Source organism: Trachurus trachurus (genome assembly GCF_905171665.1).
Source record: "Trachurus trachurus genome assembly, chromosome: 18".
In the NCBI taxonomy this organism is placed as follows: domain Eukaryota; kingdom Metazoa; phylum Chordata; class Actinopteri; order Carangiformes; family Carangidae; genus Trachurus; species Trachurus trachurus.
The window spans coordinates 17275827-17293388 of NC_139909.1; the positions used below are offsets into that span (position 1 = coordinate 17275827).

The following is a 17562-nucleotide window of genomic DNA, read 5'->3' on the forward strand; positions in this document are numbered from 1 at the left end:
ACAAAGTGGCCAGATGTTGCATTTCAAGCACTAAGACAGGTGGCAAAGGCACCAATCGACCCAGAACGGATCTTAAAAATGTTTCTTTACAAAAAAATGAATTTAACATTGAAGTCTAAATGCAGACTTTTCCTACTCTGGTTTCCGTCTGCCTCTCATCATTCCACAAGAAGTACAGTACAGCGAGCATTAAGGGCTTTGCAAGACATTTGTTTGGACTCGTCGTGCACACATTGTGGTCCCTCCGGTGACTCAGCAGACAGTTGGTTCCTTCAGCCGATTACTGGCTTGACGTCAGAGAGAGAGAACTCATTTGCATTCGTATTGTGAAAGAAGAATGTGAAAGGAAAGAGAGAGAGAGGGGGAAAAAAGTTTTAAGACCTCTCTTGAGTATTTTGTCCACTAATGTTGCTGGTCAAAGAGCCTTTCAGACTCCAAATGGACTCCCTTAGAAAATCCTCTGACATGGACAGACACAAGCTACACAACAAATCCAGAGTTACACTGGGATTATGAGGATTCAGCATGAACCTGTAGTTTTATCTCTGTCACTGTATTTATCAGTGTTGATACACAAATGCCTCTGTTCAGTAAGCGTTGCATGATCCATATATAATGAGGCGTAATAATAAGGTTAGATTGGATCAATCCATTAAGGTGGGGGTGTAATGAATTTCTTTATCTCCACTCACTACCTTGTGAGCCGTGCGAGCAGCGCAGACAGCAAAGTTTTCTCCATCTCGGCAACACTTGATATAGATTGACACTAGATATCAGACATATTATATACTAGTAACTCCCTGAATCCCCTTTTAATCAAACCTTTTTATCATGTTCACTAATAAAACGCCAAAAATAGGAATTGGACCCCTGTGTAAAGGGACAATGCATATGAAGTTGAAGTTTAGTTTTTAGATTTAATAAACTAATGTCATGCTGCATTCAAGTTCAAAACCCAACCACACTGACAAATCATGGTAAATGTCCGGTGTAAAGTAATTTCCTGACAAACACACAACTTCCCGGCCTCAGATATTTACTGTAGAACCACATTGCACGCATAGCTCTGCCACCTATATCTTTCCCACGGCTTGGTCACATGCATGTTGGATGTTTGTTCAAAATCTTATGTCACACACACACACACACGCCAACCAGGCTTGTGTGTGTGTGTGTGTGAAGGCGGACTTAACACGGCTGATAAAAGCACTCATCAGCCGTCACCATTAGGCGCACCCTGTTTGATATCAGGTGGAGACTCAGATTCGTCCTCAGCACGTCACATGGGTGTTGTCCCCTCTCTTTGACCCTTTGTGCAACATCCAACATGTGTGTGTCACTGTGCTCTTTTTCTCTTTCTCTTAAATGGGTGATAAGTGATTAGAATATATTTAAATGAGAGCATGTGCCAGGAGTGATTCTCACAGAGGACAATTAATTTTGATCTCAGAGATTTTTTTTTCTTCCTGTGACAGGAAATAAAATGTGCACAGAGCTGGAAACATTTCTAACAGGCGGCCCCTCAACACCTGACTACCGTTGTGTATTCACTGTCGGACTGCGTTGACACAGTGGACACGTGTGAAAGTGCCGGTGGTTCTTTTGAGAAAAAAAGAAGACTGCCACGTCTGCACGTTTTGTGCATTTCCATGTCGGCATAAGTGCAAGTTGCTCGGCGTGTATCTTTAAACGCTTTGAGGGCTGTTTGAAGGGGGGATTTGGTGCAGCGGAGCGTCGATGATAACTTGTGTCTTACTGCAGGCACATGACATATTTCAAGCTGTGAGGGAATCTGGGCGTGCTGCTGTTTCATTCTCATCAAGTCAGACGTGAAAGTCATTGATCTGTATCTATGATTCACAGCGGTGTGAAATGTCAAAACAGACACGAGCGTTCAGTTTTAAACATGATTTAAAAATACTCCCGCTGATGAGTTTCCTCCTTCAACTTGTACTTTTCTTTGTACTCCCCGACTTCGTGGCACCTTTTATTTGCCGTTGACATTGCACAGACATTATGCACCGGCGCTACAAACAGAACAAAACTCAGGAACTTTCATTTCCTCTGTGAATTTACACTTTGGTTCGAGCATTTTTGCTAATGGTCCAACCAGCTCACGCCTCACTTGGTGTGTGTGTCCTTAAACAACAACAACAGATCTGCATACTTCCTGCTACCTTACAATGTTTTGATAATTAATAGTAAATCGTTACCTTTTGTTACATAGTCACAAATGGTTCATGAATTGCACTGTAACGTCTCAGGTAGCCCATATTTACTTGATTTAAACACATTTAAAGAATAGTTTTGCATGCTGGGAAACTGGTTCAGGCCTGTACACTTTGTTGCTAGGTGTTAGCCAAGAGGATTGTAGCCTAGTTTTAGCATTAAGCCAGATAGCAGGGGAATAAGTTAGCTCAGCTCCCACCAAATATAACAAATTATCGGTGTGTTAATTGGCTGTAGCCAGAAGAAGGTTAGCTTAGCTTTAGATAGCATGAAGACAGATAACGGGGGAAACTGTTAGCTTAGTTCACACCAAATTTAAAAATGAAAGTACTGCTAACTTTTGATGTCAGTTTGTAATGACAGTATTTTTGCACTTGCTAGGACATTTTGTAGATAAAGTTTCTCCTCAAAGTGTAGAAATAATGCAAATGTTTAATTTAACGTTAGCTGCTGCTCTTTAAAATTTGAATGTCAGTGTGTGTTTATGACAAGTATTGCACTTCACTGCTGTTAATATCAAAGACTAATGAGTTATCAAAAACAGGAAGGATGCAGGAGCTGCTAGTGCCTACACAAGATACACAGTGTGTGTTGATGCCACACACACACACACAGCTCTGAAATGAATGCCTTGAGGTGTCCGGTTGTCAGCCATGCTTCTTGTTTATGCGACTGGTGTTCTGGCAATTCTTTGTTGGTTCGGCCTGTTTGCTATGGGTTTTTTTTTCCCTTGCGGGGGCATTTAGTTCTTTAAAGCTGCCAAAAGAGGAGAGCCGGAAACTGAACACACACAGACACACACAGAAATGCACACACAGGTGGAAGTGCATGGTGCCTTTCTCTTTTCAAAGTCCCTAAAAGGAAGAAAGGAGAGTGAAAAGAAAGTGTGTGTGTGTGTGTGTGTGATCCAAAGCCAGACTTTTATGCAAAGCCAACTTTTCTGCAGCAGCACCCTCTGTCAAAGCCACACATGGACATACACAGACAAACAGAAATGCACAGTCATTTTAAAACAAAACCCATAAATGTAACTTGTGACATCTGAAAAAAAAACTCACTAATTTGTTGCTGTTGTCCTCTTTTTTTTCTAGTTTATAATAGAAGACATGAAGCAGCAGCAAACCAACAAACACAGCAACCTGCACCGTGAAGACCAGCACATCACCGTGGAGGAGCTGTGGAAGGGCTGGAAGACCTCCGAAGGTAAAACTGTTTCTACAACAAGGACACCAGTCACACAAACACACACACAGAAGAAAAGCTCACTGAGGAAAAAGCAGAGAGGAGGATTATTTTATTTTCCAACCTTTCACCCTCAGACTTCCTTTATTGAGAGAAGTAGTGGCACAGTCCTCCTAACTATATAAATATTCAAAATCCTCTTAACAGACTCCACTTCAGGGTGTGTTTACCCAGAACGAAGGATGGGATCTAAAAGTCTGAGGAAACGAGACACTCGTTAATGTTCACCGGCTTATTTAGTCAAGGAGCCCATTTGCAATTCAGAGCAGTTTTTAATCGTGATTTACTGCTATTATTTTAATGATTAAGCTGCTCAAGGGCAATTGATGTTACTTTTTTATTTTGATCACACAAACCTTTCCTGTGGATGAATTTTTCCGCCTCATTTGAATTTCAGATGGGGACAAAATCTGAGGTTTGTCTTCAAACACAAACCCCCCCCTCCCATCATCACCACCCAAATCTGTCTCTCTCAGCCTGTTTGCATCAGTGTTTGTTTATCACTTTGGAAATATGTGTGGAGCTAAGCGGTTTTGGGACAAGTTTTTTTTTTTTTTTTTTTAAACATGCACTTATGCTCCCTCAGTGTTTGAAATGAACTCACACAGCAGAAAATGATCCATCCCACCTTCTGGGTTAGGTGCAGCCTGCAGGATTTCTCTGTTACCTGCAGGACAACAGCTGTAGATAACATAAATAACAAACATTATATTTTACATGTTTAACCAGGTGTCTCAGATCTCTGATGGCTCACGCCCTAGATGTTGAATGTGTAAAAATCATATATGTATTTTTGTTTACTTAAGTACAAATTTGAGACACCGAAGTCATTCAAGATGTTTCTCAGGTGGTTTCATGTAGAAAAAAAAATAGAAAGTTTAAGGTTCAAAGTTGTATAAATACAAAAACAAAAGTATTTCTCTATTCCTTGACCCATTACAGGGGATCCAACCCTTAAGGTTAGGGGTCAGGGGTTAGGGTAAGAGCAGCTAGAGCAGTAAAATGATGCATCAGCATCATGAATATCATTACATGTCATTCAAGGAGTCATAAATGAAGGACTTCCACCTGTTTATTTATGAACTTTGTAGAAGCAACATCTAAATGCTTGAAACATAACGTAATGTCTCCACCTCTTCTCTCCACCCCTAAGTCCACAACTGGACGATGGACGACACGGTGCAGTGGCTGAAGGAGTCGGTGGAACTGCCGCAGTACGAGAAGAACTTCCGGGACTTCCGGGTCACGGGGAACACGTTACCTCGGTTAGTGCTGCTGCTGCTGCTGCTGCTTGCTACGATCGCTTCAATACTCATTACAGGACTTAAGCAGTGATTTGTTGTTGTCCTCCACCCTCATGACAAACGGTACAGGTGCTGAATGTCAGATCTTTGCCTCTAATGAAGATGTTCCTGTTGCTGCTGGTGATTAACAGTAGCAGTAATATTGTGATCATCATCCAAAGGCACCTTCAGAGTTCATTGCTCTGTTTAATGCTGCCCACTGCTGGTTGTAAAAGGCAGTACAAGGGAAAACTGACTCGTCTCAACCAGGTGGATCCTTCACCTTGTTGCATTTGAAAAGATTTCTGAAGCCTGTTTTCATTTTGAAGGCCATTTTTTTGTGTTACTTGATCTCAAATGCAGCCAACATCACAACCTGTGAGTGCTTTTTGAATGCACAGTGAAGTTATCGACTTTGGGACAATTTAAGTCTCTTCCCAGAATGTCTTTGCGCAGAACCCCCGGGATCAAATGGTTAATGACGTAATGTGAGAAGTGACATTAGCAGAGAAAGTCAGACGTTAGTGGGGGACACTTGTGGAATGTGACCCGCTGCAAACTGCATGTACGGCATGAGTCGACCGGAGGGGGAGTTATTGAGAGGTTTCACGTTACGCCACACGACTGATGGACGTTGACTCATTAAGTGATGTCACAGCGAAGGGGGCACAGTTTCAACAGGCTGCCATGTTGTCTGAGCCCCCCACCCCCCCAGAAATTGGCAATGGCATCCCGATCAAAAAAAAGAAAAAAACAGAAAACGAGGACACGGTGGACTCGTAGGGTCAAGCCAGGCATGAGGATTATTCAGTGTCAGAGTCAGATCCATACATGTTCCTGTGCGTGTACATCCTACCCACAGGCGCTCAATCAAACCTGTAGTTCTTAGTAGGATTTGAGTGATGTGAGGCTTTTGAGATCAATACAGATATTTTTAGACCGAGACCAGAGGAAGGCGAGATTCAATCATCTGTCAGGTTTCTCTCAGGATTTACTTTCTGTCAGGTTTGACACCTCTGGAGCAGTTTGAAATGGTTACGGGGGACATTTACTACCAATTTGTCAAATTGTCCACAAATTCTAATAATTCAAAAAGTGAAACAACCAGGAAAATGCGAACACTTTGAGTTCTCCATTCATCTCCATTCATGCTTTTTAACTACCATAACACTGTTGCCCATAAAGTTGGAATGATTTTTTTTTTCACCTCGTCTCATGAAATTATTGTGACAATGTGATTTATTCTTGATTGATGAAGTGTGTATCTGCTCAAAACTGGTAACTGGGACTCAGTATGTCAGAGGTGATAATTGATGTTTATAAATAGGAATAAAAAGAGGAATGGGTCTGAAAGCAAAATTATTCCAACTTTATGGGCAACAGTGTATTTAAAGTGACTTTTTATATTGTAAATTGTACTGTTTATAGTGACGTATTTATAATGCATTAGGTTTTGTGGTTAGTGTATGTACTGAGGTCATATAAAGCCTAACGATGACCTCAAACTTTACCTCCACTTCAGTTACTTTACAGTCATTTAAGGAGGACAGTGGTTTCATTAAGTTGCGCACATGTTGACAATTATGATAATGCCCACTGAAACTGAAATAACCTAAATCGGATGCACTCTAAATGTTGTTTCTCTCCCTTCGTGTTTTAGAATAGCGGCAAATGAACCGTCGTTTATGTCGATGCAGCTGAAGATATTAGACCAGCGGCATAAACAAAAACTAAACCTAAAGGCGCTGGATGCAGTGCTGTTCGGTCCTCCTCTCCGTAAGTATCAACAGCACCATCACTAGTCATTAAAGTCAAATATGTTGGAGGCCTGAAATGTTGTTAAGATGAGTATTTTTAAAATCCAGCGACTTTTCTCCCTCTGCAGGTCCACAACACAACTGGATGAAAGACTTCGTCCTGATGGTTTCCATAGTGATCGGTGTTGGGGGCTGCTGGTTTGCTTATGTGCAAAACAAGTCCAGCAAGGTGCACATCTCTCAGATGATGAAGGACCTGGAGAGCCTGCAGACCGCTGAGCAAAGCCTCTTAGACCTGCAGAGCCGGTAAGACGGAGAAAAGATGAAGAAAAAAAACAGAATTGGATTCAAATGTGAAAAATGCATCAACTTGTCTCCTGTTTTTTTTCCTCTCCAGGCTGGAGAAAGCTCAGGAGGAGAACCGGACGGTGGCGGTGGAAAAGCAAAACCTGGAGCAGAAAATGAGGGATGAAATCACCGGGGCCAAAAAGGAAGCTTACAGGCTCCGAGAGCTGCGGGAAGGAGCCGAGTGTGAGCTGAGCCGCCTCAAATACGCCGAGGAGGAGCTGGTGCAGGTACGGCCTCCTCCACTGAAACACAACAATAAACAACGCAGTGTATTCGACAGTGAACTAAAGTCAACCCCCGATGTTTTGCGTTCCTCCCTGTTGCAGGTGCGGAAGGCTCTGAAGCGAGCGGAGAAGGAGATGCAGTCGGAGCGCTCGGTGCCTGAAGCTCTTCAGAAGTGGCTCCAGCTCACGCACGAGGTGGAGGTTCAGTACTACAACATCAAGAAACAGAGCGCAGAGTTTCAGCTGTGCGTCGCCAAAGACGAGGTAACTTCCTCTTCTTCTGAAAACACAGATTTGCAGAGCTTTAAATGAGCAGCTACCAGTCACGGAGAGGACACGGGCACTGATTTAGAGCCTTTCTGCATCAGCGTAATGTTATCAGTTTTACGTAGGATGGATTTTTTTTGGTAACTTATTTCTGATAAAGTAAGTCATTGAAGTTTAAGCTGAGTACTTAAATTCAGAATACGTAATTTTGCTTCTTTTTTTTTACTTTATCCATGTGTTTTAAAATATTTTTAAATTATTACCGTCATTGGCACACACACACACACAAAGAAACAAAAAAACTTTTCAAATGGTTATGTGTGAGTAACAGGCCTCAAATCAGGTTCAACTCTGCAATATATCTGTAAAATATATTTTACAGACTAGGAATAAAGCAGAAGGTTATTCTGCTTTATTCCTTGTCTGTAAAATATTGTGCAATGACTTTATCTATTTTATCCTTTATTTTATAGATACAAATATGTATGTTATATACTAACCCTTTTTTTTTTTGTCATTCTCGCATTTTCCTTCTGCTGTGTATCTTTGATGTTTCTCCAGAATGACAATAAAGTGAATCTTAATACTCTAAAAATGGTCCAGGATGACCAAGGATTGACATTTACAAGTATTTCGATGAGCGCCCTATAAAGGCGTAAAGTCCTTCATCCATAATATTGAACCCCGATTTTGATTTATTAATGCATTTTAAAATAATGAAACAAATATACTGAAGTTGTCCCCAGTTCTGTTTTAACCCCCACACACTGCCACTGCAGCATCAAGTTATGCCTTGAGTATTGACTGGCAGGAAACAACCAAAGCTGCTTAAAGTAAATCAGACCTACACATGTTTTTTTCACCTTGCCACTTTGAGCAACAGTACGTGTAGTTGTAACTTGTAGTGTTTTGTGTTTCCTGCTGCGACTACGCTGCTGGTGCCAGGCTGCAGATGAAGCTCGGTGCATCAGTCTGCTCTCTCTCTGTGAACAGCCAGCATTGTTTAAAAGCAGCAGCGTGGTGCGGCCTGGCAGGCGCAGGCAGTGTTGGTACTAATGTAAAATATCACACGCATAATCACGACTGTAATCTTTTGGCTGGTGAACTGATGAGCAAGGTGGATTCACTGTCGGCAGGATGTGGCAGCCATCCAGTCCAGTCCCATCCCGTCCTTTTGCAAACTATTCACCCGGCTTCACAGGGGAATTCTTGGTAGAAACGATAAACGACATGTAAAGATGTGTTTTCTCTCTTTCTTTTCATTTCAGGCAGAGAAAATAAAAAAGAAGAGAAGCTCGGTGTTCGGTACTCTTCACGTAGCCCACAGTTCATCGCTGGATGAGGTGGACCACAAGATCCTAGAAGCAAAGTGAGACCACACACTCTCTCTCACACACACTTATAACTAATGTACACGTTTAACGAAAGGCAGCAAGAAGAGTCCAGGAGAATTAATTGTCCTTGACCGTTGCATTTGTCAGCAACATCTGTTCTAGCTGCACCTATTGATTTGCATGAATCATGTTATCATTATGATGGTAGTAGTCAGTATGTGTGACTTCAGATTGTGTATACTGTACATACGTATAGACTATTCTACAGCATCTGCCTAAGAGTGAGTGAAGCTTCTGGTGCCGTTTACAACAACAAAAATCATAATTTTTCATCATTTTATCATCATTTTTAGAACGGCGGAGCAGAGCCGCGGAGTTGTTTTTGAGGCAAAGGCTGAAAAACTGCCTCCGATGGGAACGCACATCAGCGGTTTTGCATGAATTTACCTTGAAAACGACTCTGTCTCGTAACGTTTCGTTATTATCTCATAGTGTGGTGAATGTGCAGGTCACAAGTTGTCCACAAGAGCGTTTTGGAGTTGTTGGATTGTGTATTTCATGAGTTTGATGAGGGTAACCAAGAAATCCCATTAGCTAGCGGCTCTGCTCCATTGTTCTAAAAATAGCTTGCACCGACAATTAAAGGTAACGAACCAACTCCTAAAACTATAGGGATTATGGCAATGGGCCAATTTGCCAAAATGTTGCCAAAACAGACTCAGACCTGGCATCCTGATCCTGCTGAATACCTTTGTGTTTAAAAGTAAAAACAGAAAGAAAATGATAAATGAGCAAATTCAAACCTCCCTTCACGACGGCAGTGTCAAACCTCATGAGCCAAAATGGATCAGAATCTGTGTGACACCCTCCTATCCTGTGTTTTTTTCCAGAAAAGCCCTGTCGGAGGTGACGGCCTGCCTGAGGGAGCGGCTCCACCGCTGGCAGCAGATCGAGAAGCTCTGCAGCTTCCCCGTCGTCAACAACTCGGGCCTGCCGAGCCTGACGGCCAGCCTCTACTCCGACCACAGCTGGGTGGTCATGCCGCGAGTGTCGGTGCCTCCCTACCCCATCGCGGGAGGAGTGGATGACCTGGACGAGGACACGCCTCCCATCATTCCACAGTTCACATGTAAGTAAAGCCAGCAAGGGTTCCCACGCATCCTGGAAAATGGTTGATCAATTTTCCAGTGATGGCAACACATGGACTATGAGAAAAAAAGTCAAATGTCCTGGAAAATTATATATCGTGACATCAGCTACCGACCCCACCAAGGATTTCTTTTATTGATATTTTTATTAGGAGGTAGGGCACATTACAACAGAAACCAGTGTTATATTTACATCACATAACATCCTTATCACAATTAAAATATAAACATATTTATACTTGTATGTAATAATTGAATAAGTGTGTAAGCTCCCACCAAGGATTTATTTTCCAAAGAAGTGCCTAGCGAGCACTTTGAGTTGATGAGTGTTTCCAGTATTGGACCGCGAGCATGAGGGTTTTCTCTCCCGCAGTCTCCTCTACTGAGTGACAGATAGATGAGCAGCAGAGAGGTGTAGTGGGTGTGGTTTAAAAAAAACAACATGTTTGCATTGTTATATGATAAATTTGTCATAACCCTTTAATTTACAGGCCGCTAATTACATGATATTGTCAAGAAATAGCCAAGAAATAACAGTCAATTGCAACGACTTGGTGGAGAGAAATTCTGGCCTTTCCCAAAAAATTCTAAGCATGAAAAACATGTGTAATCTTTAGCCTTTATGAAAAACATGACATTACTATGAAATTGACAGTTAATTCTTGGCTATTTCTTGACATTATCACGTAATTAGCGGCCTGTAAATTAAAGTTAAAAACTGGGTTAAATGTACAAAATAGGGAACAACTGTGGAAAAGAACACTTCTCCAAGGTATGAATTAGTGTATGGCGTGATAACATGTCTGTCAGACTGTAGCAGCTGAAAATGTCCTGGAAAAGTCCTGGAAAAAGAGTGGGAACCCTGAATGCATCTTGACATAAATTTCCCAATGGTTTCTTTATCATTCACCCTTTTCCTCTTCCCACCAGCGGCTACGATGATCCGGCCCTCGCTGACGCGCAGCAGCAGCCTGTGTCGTTCCCGCCGGAGCCTGCTGAGCTCCCCGCAGTCCTCGCTGATGTCTCCGGACCCCGACCTGCTGTCCATGGCCAGCTCGTCCCTCTCCTATCACCCCGAGGCAGACGACGAACATATCATGTTCAGCTCGGATAGGAGGGGGTATGTAGCGGTGGCCGGAACGCCGCGGAATGGTTTTACAGTTTGGACTCACAGGTGTTTTATACAGACATATACACACTGACGCTTTACGCTTGGGGGTTCAATCTGGTAACCTTCTCTCTCTCTCTGGGTGTCATGTAGTGTTATGTGGATGAAGCATGACGATCCACCATCATTAGTTCATGTCATGACATGATTCATTAATATAACAAGCAGGATCTCATGTACTCTCCTGCTCTTTATTCCCACTCGTCTTCACTAATACGTCAGTGCAGACTGAACCCAGAGGAAACTCAGAGAGTGACTTCAGTCAGGGTGACGCAAAACAAACACAATGCCAAAACATTTCATGTTTCCACACCTGTAATCTTGAAGACTGGCAGGATACATTTTCGTTTTGTTTTTTTGAAGAGATGAGAAGCCTGTGTTTATTTTGAAACATAGCAACTAATCCTTGATCCTCAGTAACCTATGACCAATTTACCTGTAGGTGTGTACGTTGTAGTGCAGCTAATATGAATATGAAACCTAACAGTGCTCCTTTGATAGAAGACTAATAACTTACCCCAGGTTTAAATGTGTAAATTATTAAAATTATTGACATTTTTGTGGCCCTAACAGCTGTTAGTTCTCCAGTTCTGATTATTTGGGGCCAGCATTTCCTTTTGTAATGGAAGTCCATGTCAAATAAATATGGGTGTATTGTTTATTTATTTAAAAGGATCCCCATTAGCTGATGCCAATGGCACAAGCTAGTCTTCCTGGGGTCCGAAGTACCATACATCGAAAAGAGATGTAAAAAACATATCACATTTTCAATATCATATCAGTCAAATAGACATCTTAATACATCGTGTTTGCAGTAATACTTACAACAGCACATTGGTGCTGTGAAATCTTACATTTGCGCCTTACATTTGATTGCATTTAAATGGGAGAAGTAACACAATGATACATGTCACCTGTTGTGTCAGGCCACAGTTACATGGAGACAAATACAGTCAAGCCACCAAAATAAAAGCCTGTAATTTGATTTGAAGATAGAACAATGAAAATAAATGGGAAACAGAGCTTAAGTGAATCAGAAAAAGTACTGCGACAAATAATCCATCCAAATAATGAAGGTATGATGATCCTTGTTGTCATTGTTAACTTATAAAAAAGTAGAAATGTGGTAAAGTAAATAAAGTGGCTGGTATTTTCACTGACGGCTGCCCATCTCTCACACGGCCACTAGATGTCACTGTTTGACAAAGAATCACTTCACATTCACTCCACCTCCCAGGCGTCCAAACAGCAGACAGACAGTTTCTTTCCTTTTCTTCCCTTTTGCAAAACTTCTGCTCTCATTGTCAGCGTCTGTGAGTCGTGACCGAGTGTCTGCTCTCTCCTCTCCCTCTCAGGGAACCGGCTCAGGACGGCAGCTCCGACACAGACTCTCTCAACTCCTCCATGGGGCGCAAGCAGCTGCACAACCCGGGCTCGGAGACCCCCTACCGCAAGATCTCCCGCGAGGAGCTGCTGCTGTTCAGCCAAAGTTCGGAGCTCCCCGCGTCCGCCTCCTCTGCCGCCACCCACAGCAGCAGCAGCAGCGGCAGTCTCAGGGACTCCACGCCCCCGCCTCTCCCTCCCACCCCGGCCACCACCCCCTCGGGCCCGCCCTCCACCTCGCCCTCCCCGGCTCTGGAGCACCACCCGTTTGGACACAGGGGCTCGCCCGACCTCACCCGCATCATCCCGGAGTCCCAGAGCGCGACCTTCTCGCAGGGGGGCGTCACCTCTCCGACGGGAAAGGGCATGTACAACGGCATCCTGGAGAAGTCCTACAGCTTCGGGCAGCTGCCGGCGAGCATGCTGCCCAACGTGGGGCGTTACCCGTCTCTGACCTCCCTGGACTCGGAGGGCCGGAGTGTGGGAAGGGAGTACAAGCTCCAGAGCACCTCCTCCCAGGACTCCAACGACAATGGAGAGAAAATCAAGCGCTCCTCCTCCAAATTAAAAAGCCTATTTAAGAAGAAGAAATAAAACTTGCAGAGTGAGATAGTGAGAGAGAAAGAGAAATAAAATAAAAAGGAGTTGTTTTAGCCGTAATACTACAAAAAAGAAGAAGAAAAAAAAGAAAGGACATCACTGTAAGCTAAAACATTTCATTTTCTCTCTTATTTTCCTCTTTTTGTCGTCAAAGATGGAATGTAGCTCAGTCTGGGTGCCTTTAAAAACGCTCCCGACTGGTAGCCTTATTTTTCAATAATGCCTTTTTATTTAGTTCACTCATAGCCTCACAGGAAAACCTGCAAAGGTCAAAGGAAAGGTCAATCAGAGGTCACGATAGTTGGCTGATGGCGTGTGACCCGTCCGCTGTCTTCTATTAATGTTACTTTGCGTTGAAAAACCAAAAAAGCCACTATGTTTTAAAAGGGCTTAAAGGTGCAGTCCATGAGTTTATTTCTAAGCACACACACAATGTCTAGTGTTTCACTGTTGTTGTCTCGCTCAGATCGACGTCTGCTGTTCCTACTGAAAATATTTGAAACTCACTTTCAGTAACAACAGCAACACACAAAAAAAAATAAAACAAAACAAACAAAAAAAACCCAGAAAAATAAAGGTCACGATTTCTGATAACACGTTTTTGACAGTTTTTTCGTCCAAAGTGTCCGAACTACCGAACTACTCCCTCTCTCCCCCTTCAGTTCAAATTCTGAATTGCATCTTGTGAAGTGTTGGAGTCCTAATCTCATGTACTTGACTTAATTTTATTTTGTTTTGAGAAAAAAAAAAAAGATCCTGCTAAAAGTTTGTTGCACTACTGCTTTCCTGTTTTTTTTAAGGGAAAGAGCCGCCTGTGTGCGGCGAGTACATATTGAACAGAGGTCTAGAGATGAGAGTGACGCATGGGCAGCGGCAGTGAAAAGGCAGCACGTAATGCCAGAGCCAAAAATTATCTGATGCGTCTTCAATGCCACTGTTTATGCACATCTCGAAATATATAAATATATATATTATATATACTTTGTTTTCACATTATATTGTTCTTATAGATGTTTTTTAAAATACATTTTAGATTGGTGGGGGTCCCTATAAACTGATCTTTATTGAAGAGAGTTTATTGAATATGCAGATTTAACCCACACCAGTCATTTTCCCTGTAATCTAGCTCTCCCTCATTACTTGATTAACTGCGTTCTGTAGCCATACAACAAACCATTTCCATGTTTTCTTTTTTTTTTGTCTTAAACCCCTTTGTCCACCATTTTTTAAACCTTGGTGTCACTACCAGAATTCGGTCAAATTGATTGCAATTAATTCTGAATGTGGTTGGACGTAAAGAGTCGGAGGCTTTATGAAGGTGAACACTACAGATTTTCTGTTCAAATGAGGAACTTTTTGATCCAGATCTGATTGATACACCAAGACTCACCCCCACCATCACCACCACCACCATCACCACTTCCTCCTCCTCCACACTAAGCTCGAAGCCGACCCATGCAATACGGTCCCGTTCCTCACCTCTGGGCCAGCAACCGAGCGCACTGATGTCAAGAGCTCCTGCTTCACACTGTGATTTCTGCCTTTACTTCCCTTCATCCTTGGACCCGGCTGCTGTCACCGCTGCTGCTCAACACGACGGGTCGTGTGACTACATGACGGCTGTGTCGGCAGAGATGCGGCGAAAACGTTAGGTAGGGGGGGGAGGGGTCAGGGTGACACCATGCACGGGGTGTGTGTGGGTGACAGGGTGACACGATGACGTGAGGATCCAGTGGCCTCAGTTTTTAGAAAAGAGAATAAAATATATATATATATTTGGAAGGTCGTGGACATTACAGCACACAATGAAGGAAATAGAAGACAGAAGTGCGAGACGAGGAGAAAATGAATGTTTACGAGACAGGGGCTTTTTTTGAGAACATTTTGTGTGTGAATATTTGTATACTGTAGACGAATTAATAAAAAAATTGAGGCATCAGAGATGTTTTCTGAGTCATGCTTCATATTCATCTCGGTTCACACACTCGTTTTGCTCAGTATTTCTGTTCATAATTTAATATCTGACAGCTCAGTGCAATAGATCCAGAGCAGGTGGAGATAGAAACACTTAGAGGGAAACACTGCTCTAATTTTACATCTCATTTTAAATGTGAAGAGTTTTGCACATTTCCATTTATACTGTAGGTAGGATGTTCTTCAGCTTTGGAGGGACTCTGCAGCCATTTCTCTAAATAAACCCTAAAGCTTGACCTTGATGGAAAAGGTCAAGAGGATGGTGAAGATGATGAAGACAGAATCTAGCTTCTTCTTCTTTTTTTTTTTAAATTAACTTTATAACACTTGGAATAAAATGTTGAAATTGGATGACATGACAGAAAACGACAAATAGATGTTAAAATAATGTAACACACCGGGGTGAAGGATCAGAATAAACCAGTTATACTAAGACATTAGTATTTAGTTTCCTGGCACAGGAGCTTTTGACATTTCTGTACAATTGTTAATTAGAAAAATATAACTTCTAGTGTATTTATCAATGGAGGGGCTTTAGTGAAACGACATTGACTAGTATCCAGTTTGATGATGGTACTCTTAACTAGAAATTCAATTATCTTGTTCTTTAAGATGATTCCTGGACAGATTTGAAAGAGAACACAATCTGTGTTATGGATTTTGAGCCTCAGGTGATTAGACAAAGATTTTCCATACATTTTAGAGCTACTCCTTTACAGATGTTTTATCTTTTGCTTTTGTAAAAAAAAAAAAAAAACACATTGTGAAGCTCCTGTCCTTTTCATTAAAAGAATTAGACCAAGGACAAATGATGCATCATGGGAAGTGTAGGAACCTGCCTGTGTTTTTTAGGTTTGACCCATCATAGAGCTTAAAAGTCAGACCTCTGATAAAAAGCTGAAACAATATAGATGATCTTAATTTATTTTATCATCATTATTATATTTCAAACAATAGCAATCCTCAGAAAAGAAGTGGTAATTTTTTGTGTTTTTGCTTAATTATCTAAACCTAGATAATAGTTTAAATTCAGGCTGGTCCAGTCCCTCGCCTGCCCCTTAAAACATAAACTGTGATTTTCTACAGACAAACTTCTTCCCTCATGAAGTGATTAGCATGTTTCTTAAGCATCTAACTCATTAGTTTCTCAGCTTCTCAGCTTCTCATTTCCAGTGGAGAACAGTTGCGACCCTGCGTCTTGGAGCCCACATCCTCCTCCTCGCAGCAGAGTGCAGAAGTGTGGGGAAAAATATCACTCTGACACCCCATTTGTCTTGAGAGTGGGGGAAACCGTGATACACAGAAGAAAAGCATGCATGATTGCTTTATCAATATAAAGTGAACGTGATGAAACTTGTGTTGATGGTTCATCAATTCGGCACAGTAGGAGAGGAGGGGGGGGACGTCTGCCGGTGATGAATGTGCTGTTTGGGCACTACTGTACACAGCAACAAATCCCTGCCTCTCACACCAGCCATACTTATTGCCCCCCACCACCACCCTCCTCCTCCTCCTCCTCGCTCCCACAGGCGCAGTTACAGTGACGGCCACATGGTGTCAGCAGAGCATCGGAGGAAAGCGACCACAGCAGCCACTCCCTGACTCAGAGACCCACACAGTCGGTGAGTAGATGTTTGGTCAGCACTGACACACCACAATCACATCGCTCTCACTGTCAAGCACGGTGTGTTCGTACGTCCACGGCTTTCCAGGACATCATATCACTTCCGTATAAAAAAAACACATGTGGTGCAGTAATGATCGTCATTACTGCATCATGATAAGGCTCCAATCAGCAAATGATCAAATGGTGCCAACATGCATTCATTTTGTTAGTTCGTATGGAGCCATTCAAAATCTTCACATTGACAGTAAGTCTTATATCTGTTCTATTTCCTACATTCGCTCACAATACAGAAGCACACATCCTTTAGTAGCTGCCAGGCAACAAGTACCAACCAAACCAGGAGATCACGGTTAATTAAAGGTAACGACAACGCAGATCTATAAATAGTAGAGTATGATATAGATATGATCTATATATATAGATCATATACATTGGAACCAAACCGTCATAAACATATGATCTATATCTATCTATTTAAAAATCACTTGTCAAGGCTTCTCATTTTACCGATTAGATTATGTTTCCTTGTGTCTCTATTGTATGTGTATTTGTGTATATGTATTTTAGATATATAGATAAATAGATATAGATAGATAGATAGATAGATAGATAGATAGATAGATAGATAGATAGATAGATAGATAGATAGATAGATAGATAGATAGATAGATAGATAGATAGATAGATAGATAGATAGATAGACTCTGTGTTCCTTACTTTCTAAACCAGCTTCACCTCAGTGTTATAAATCTCAGTGACAGCCGTTAACTCTGTAACCAGCTCTCTCTCCCTGTGATCTGGTTCTGCAGCAGTACATTTAAAAACTGCATTCAGCTGCTCCTTCGTCCCATATTTCCTTCCTACTTTCCACTTCCCCTGCTTTCCTGTCTTTACCCTCGCAGGAGGCTTAACAGGTTGGGGGGACACATTGTGGATATTTATGGCCCCCGAACGGCTTCCTCGGTTGTTGTAATTGGC

General features: G+C 42.2%; 1 protein-coding gene across 2 annotated transcripts in view; it reads left to right on the forward strand.

Moving 5' to 3' along the window:
* The window catches only part of stim2b (stromal interaction molecule 2b), a 41154-nt gene extending 27609 nt beyond the window's left edge, over positions 1 to 13545 (forward strand). Inside the window, exons 3-12 of one of the 2 annotated variants that reach the window (XM_083992995.1) lie at positions 3321 to 3432; positions 4625 to 4736; positions 6415 to 6530; positions 6640 to 6817; positions 6909 to 7086; positions 7186 to 7347; positions 8619 to 8719; positions 9575 to 9813; positions 10763 to 11006; positions 12356 to 13545. In XM_083992995.1, coding sequence (XP_083849121.1) covers positions 3321 to 3432; positions 4625 to 4736; positions 6415 to 6530; positions 6640 to 6817; positions 6909 to 7086; positions 7186 to 7347; positions 8619 to 8719; positions 9575 to 9813; positions 10763 to 11006; positions 12356 to 12977 — 2064 coding nt within the window. In that variant the 3' untranslated portion in view covers positions 12978 to 13545. The remainder of the gene's footprint in view (positions 1 to 3320; positions 3433 to 4624; positions 4737 to 6414; positions 6531 to 6639; positions 6818 to 6908; positions 7087 to 7185; positions 7348 to 8618; positions 8720 to 9574; positions 9814 to 10762; positions 11007 to 12355) is intronic. The other variant, XM_083992996.1, reaches the window with a different exon arrangement.
* The last annotated feature ends 4017 nt before the right edge of the window (positions 13546 to 17562 follow it).